Below are 5439 nucleotides of genomic sequence, written 5' to 3' on the forward strand. Positions count from 1 at the left end.
CTTTATCAGTGAGCCAATGATGAATGAAGCAATTAAAGTAAAACTATTATAAATTTTCAATAACAAAACAGCAAAAGATCACCAACAAAATGTTTCAAAGTGACGTTACAGGAAGGAAGAATGAGGTGCAGCAACTTCACCTATTATTGTATCTTTCATTTGTTTTACAAGTCTAAATGTCAAACAATAAATAAGATGGTTGCAACAAATTAGAAGACAATTAATGGTGGCAACCACTGAATTCATGTATTTTCCCCATAGATGTTCCAGTCAGATTATCTTACCATACAGGAATAGGAAATATGTATTATTTACTGATACTACATGATATTCAACATGCAGCACTCTTCAAATATGAGAGACGCATGAGTAACTGGACTACAAATATGAGAGATGCATGAGTCATTAGACTACAAACATGGGAGACAACATGAGTAACTAGGCTATGTTTATATTCTTTTTGCCGATTTTCACTTCCATTTATTCACTTATTGCTATTTCCTCCATTCTCTCTGTGTGGACAGCAGATGTGGACGGCAACAAACAGGACATTAAAAATTCTTTATTTTAGTTAATTTTCATTAGGATAGTTAAAGATAATTATTTAGATTTAGTGACTGCTAATATACCCAGTAACTGTAGCAAACAGTTGCAACATCAAGATAAAGAAAAATTAATTTTGTACATTTCACATTATTTAATATAGCTATTAATTGATCATGTAAATTCACTTGCTTTCCAATCATAATCTTGTAGAGTATTTTTTTTCAAGTCGACCATAAAGGAAAAAAGCACCATAAGGGTGGAGCAATGCCAGGTACCAAAGAAGGTCCAAAGCAAGAAAAACAGTCTAGCCCATAGTGCGTGTGACCAATTAGATTCCACTACAGATATTATGATTTATTTTAAGTTTAATTGATGGTAGTTATGCCTTTAGAATATGATTAGATGTATAAGCCTGAAGATGCAAATCCTTACTAACTAATTAGAGATTGATTCTAGTGTAATTGACATAGATATGTAAATCATGGTCAGTTTCTTCAATGCAACATGGATTATAATGACCTATCAGAAACAAAACAACTAACCAGTAGTGACACTCGGGGGCATCAGTCTTCTGAACAAACACAAATATGCATATGCTGTCATACCAATGTAATCCAAATGCATTCAAAACTTTCATTTGTTTCTAACTGTTCTACATATGTAACTTGACTTTCAAGTTTTATTAATTCTAAAACTGTAAGAATACTATGTCATTAGCTTGCATAATAAATTCCTGTGTCATTGGATGCATGTGCTAACCAACACACAATTAAACATGAAATGGTGAATGGCAATGCAATTTATTAGTTTCGACAAGCAATTGAATGAAGAACAACAAGGAGAAAGTACTTATGCATGCATCTTTGAATATTTTCATATTGTGTACTGATTTTTAATGACAAAAGGACCTCTAGCAAAAGAACACAGAAGCTAATCACTTGTAAGTAACCAGATTATAATTACATTTTCAGTCCATCATCTTGCTTATCCTATCTAGAAAAGACTCTAAAATTCTTCTTTATTTTTCATGTTTAATCATTTAATGCAAATTCTGACAATGTGAAGCATCAAATGCATCATTAACACTGATGCAGGTATGACATTTTCATTCCAAATAAATAGGTGACAACCAATGGCTTCATTGTAACATCTATGCAGGATCTTATGCCTAAATTGACTAACTCATGGAAGTTGCATCAAACATAAACTTAGCTCCAAGTACACTTGGAAAGGAAAAAAAAAGCAACTTTAGTATATCTGACTTTCTTCCATAATGATTGATATCAGATAGAAGATAAGGGGACAGAAAAATATCATACAACGTAATTTGATGATAGAAGTGTAGTAAGCATATGCAAAGCATTGAATTTGTGGATGTTCTGCAGTACAGCAAATTGCCTAGCAACAGAAGTCACCTGGGGATCACATAAGCTGTCAGTACATACATAAACAAATAGATATCGTAATAAACCATCATTAGAAACGATTGAAATTGAAAAAAGAGAATTCTATAAGTGCATGCCAGCATACCATGGCTAACATGCCTCGTAGGTTCTCATCATTTAACAAATCATCAGATAGCCGATTCACTACTAGCTGCTGAAGTTGCATGGCAAACTCAAGTGACCGAGAACCTTCAAAGAAATAAAGACTTGATAAAAAAAACAACATAATCCACATATGGGATATAAGTTCAAGGCATGTCCAAGTCAGCATTAAGGCAAAAGGAGAAAGAAAAAAAATAAAACATAAAACTTAAGGGTAAATGCTAAATTTGGTAAAAAGCGCTTGAGCACTTCTGTTCAAAGGAGAGAACTTCCAAAACATGTCAAAAGAGAAGATCCAAAAGAAATTCTATACTGAAACCACTTTCTGATAAAACTTGACCAACTACTTGACCTATTTATTTGCCATTCAAGTAACTTTAGCAAAGTTGAATTGCATTCAATAGCATATTCTAGATATACATGAATTCTAAGGTTCAACTCTAGAGTTCTCATTAAGAGTTTCATCCTACCGTAGACATCTCATAACAAACTAAATTGGACTTTGAAAGTGTAGCCATGCCTTGATCCAGCCATTGATCCGTAAACTTTCAAATTTCCATTAGTACATCAACAGTAAAGTACTAAGAAGAGAGGTGCCAGATGAAACAAGTCTAGTGGAATTTGTGGAAACTTACTAAGTCAGATTAAAAAGCTTCACTGGTATGAGCCATCAAGCATGAAGATATGCGATTACCTGAGGAGTCCTTAAGGAAGGTTTACGGCAACAGGTAAATCAGTAGTGTTCATAAAGTTGAATACATATTTATTAAATCCAGCACCAAGTCCAATATGTTTCTAACACCCAACAGTTCCAACAAAGGAAAATCAAGTGCATTTAATACCATCAGTCAGAGTAGAAATATGTGGAGCAAGCATGTCCATCACTCCAGATTCATAAAATTTGACTAGACCATTCTCTGAAGCTGCAGCAACCAACAACAGAAACTCATAGCATTCCTCAACAATAAAGGGGTCAGACCTGACAAACAAATTCAGTGAGAAGCAGTTAAGCAGAAAAGTAACGTACATTTATATTACAGAGAACTTTAATCAGAGATCAGAAAAAAATGTCTCCAATGTAAGGTAATATGGTATATGAACTGGAATTGCAAATGGTACTATTACAATAGCAACAATCACAAATCAGCAGAACATAATATTATTAATCAAGGGAAGCAATGTTAAGTGGGCAGTCCTCAAGGCAACTGTCTAAACTTTGAACATGGACATGGTGATCCCACCCCAAGCTTCAGTACTCAAGTATTTTAGACTAATTTTTTAGTTCTCAAATTTGGTATAAACTTAGGAAACCTACAGAAAGTAGGTTTTTATTCCAAATTTTCCAAAGAAATTTTTTTTTCTTTAAGTTAAGCCTATTGTCATTCTCATTTTTGTAGCCACCTTCACTACCATTGTTACCATCACCATAGCACCACGTTCTTGCCAATTTCACCATTGCTGCTGCAGATGTTGGTACCAACCAACTACTAATCTGCTTCAACCAACCCTATTGCCACCACCAATGCTCATACCAACACTTCATCTCCACCATCATTGTTGGTGCCGCCACAACTACCATAACTGTTGCATGCAACACCACCACCATCACTACAGCTAACACCAGCTCCATCACAAGGAGGCCGCTGCTGCCATCAACACTCTTGCACCACCTTCATCACCTCATCACCACCATAGCACCACTACAACAACCCTAAAGCCATCACAGTCTCTACCACCTCACCTGTTGTAACTACACACTATTATCATTTCCATCATCCCCATCATACCATTTAGGAAACGTGTTTAGCACATAATTAATCATGGAGAACAACAACGATAAGCCAGAAAGTCCTAACTATTGGAGTCAGTTACACAAATCTTTTCCGTCCATTGATCTCTATTTATGAAAATGACACTACAAATTTTTGCTCTTGCAGACAGTTGTCTAGAACATTTTTCTTTAATTTTTATCCGATCATGAGACTGACAATGGAACAGATTAAATTTATTAGCGTGCACACAAACAGGTGGAGTTGCGTTTCTTTCTCATTTCTTTCCCACAAAAAAGAAAATGGAAAATTAGAGATAAAGCATGAAAATTGGTGATCTATTTTCAACGAGAACACCTTCATAGTCGTTGCATTTAAAATTCAACCACATGTATCACATCGAGCTATAATAGGGCATAGGGCACAGATATAACTAAGCATAAATCCTTCAATACCAACAGTTTCGTCATGCAACACCCAATTTTAGAACAAACAATAATTAAAGACAAAAAAAACATACGATGTTGAAGTAATTTCTGCTACGTGAGGAATTTGGGAGTTCATTTCCTCCGACGACGCAATCTCCGGCACCCGACACAATGCAGCAAGAAGGGTGATGGAGAGTCGCAAAAACGCCTCCTGCTCCTCGCCACTCTTAACCCCGCTGGCTCCCTTTCCCATGCCTTAATCAAGACCCAAGAACCACGATCCATCAAAACGGGTTAAAAATTGGAGTAACATGAGATATTCAAAAATATTACCAGTCATGAGGAGCCGCTGAAGGAATCTCGCGCCGACGGCTTCGTAAACCTTGAGAACAGAAGCGGTGTCGCCCCCTTGGCAGAACTTGGCGGCGAGGAGGAGTCCGGCGAGCTTCTGCTCGTCGCGCTGCCCTCTCAACAACTTCAAGCAATCGTCGAGAGAAGGGCCGGTCGATTCCTAAGGCAAAGACAGAAGAAAGATTAGAAGGCTTCCATCGTGCCTCGAGAGAGAGAAAGACGCAGAAAGAGATCGGAAGAAAGGGATTAACCATCGAAAGGGATCGAAGACGAAGAAAGAATAACTCCGGTTCGATTCTGGATCGGCGAGAAGGGAAGGGTTTCTCAAGCGGATGAGGCGAGGGAGACACAAAAGGAGAGGGTTTCTTGAACTCCACCGAACGTTCGAGGAGCTCGCTTTTGTCGGGCAATATCTTAAAGAGATCCGATACCCGTTAAACCCGTTACTTAAACCGTACTAAACAACACCTTTTTTGTGTCTCAAAACGGATCGGATCGATCTTTATATTAGAAATCCATGCCCGAAGGCGCCTACCGCCGCCTGTGTCCGTTCTTTCTATAGCAAAATGTCTTGCATATCCCTACAGAACGCTGAAATCACAGATTTATTCGTTAAAGCGTCGAAATATCACTCTGTGCTTTACACCAACCATCAATTTTATTAAGTTGATAAATAGGCAATTTTATGAAGCTAAATTTGATATTATTCACTGAAAATACGAGAAAGTATATGCATGATACTTTTTGATCTTTTTATTTGATTTTTTTTTGTCTTTTGCTCTTCTGATTTGCTTGTTT

General features: G+C 36.8%; 1 protein-coding gene across 2 annotated transcripts in view; it reads right to left on the reverse strand.

Moving 5' to 3' along the window:
• The window catches only part of LOC135633679 (uncharacterized), a 17088-nt gene extending 12056 nt beyond the window's left edge, over positions 1 to 5032 (reverse strand). For both annotated transcript variants that reach the window (XM_065143440.1, XM_065143441.1), the window contains exons 1-6: positions 4893 to 5032; positions 4624 to 4801; positions 4383 to 4545; positions 2936 to 3072; positions 2077 to 2180; positions 1866 to 1961 (exon numbers count right to left, since the gene is read on the reverse strand). In XM_065143440.1, the coding sequence (XP_064999512.1) occupies positions 1866 to 1961; positions 2077 to 2180; positions 2936 to 3072; positions 4383 to 4545; positions 4624 to 4801; positions 4893 to 4895 (681 nt within the window). In that variant the 5' untranslated portion in view covers positions 4896 to 5032. The remainder of the gene's footprint in view (positions 1 to 1865; positions 1962 to 2076; positions 2181 to 2935; positions 3073 to 4382; positions 4546 to 4623; positions 4802 to 4892) is intronic.
• Between the last annotated feature and the right edge of the window lie 407 nt (positions 5033 to 5439).

This window comes from Musa acuminata, chromosome BXJ3-3 (assembly GCF_036884655.1).
Source record: "Musa acuminata AAA Group cultivar baxijiao chromosome BXJ3-3, Cavendish_Baxijiao_AAA, whole genome shotgun sequence".
Lineage (NCBI taxonomy): Eukaryota > Viridiplantae > Streptophyta > Magnoliopsida > Zingiberales > Musaceae > Musa > Musa acuminata.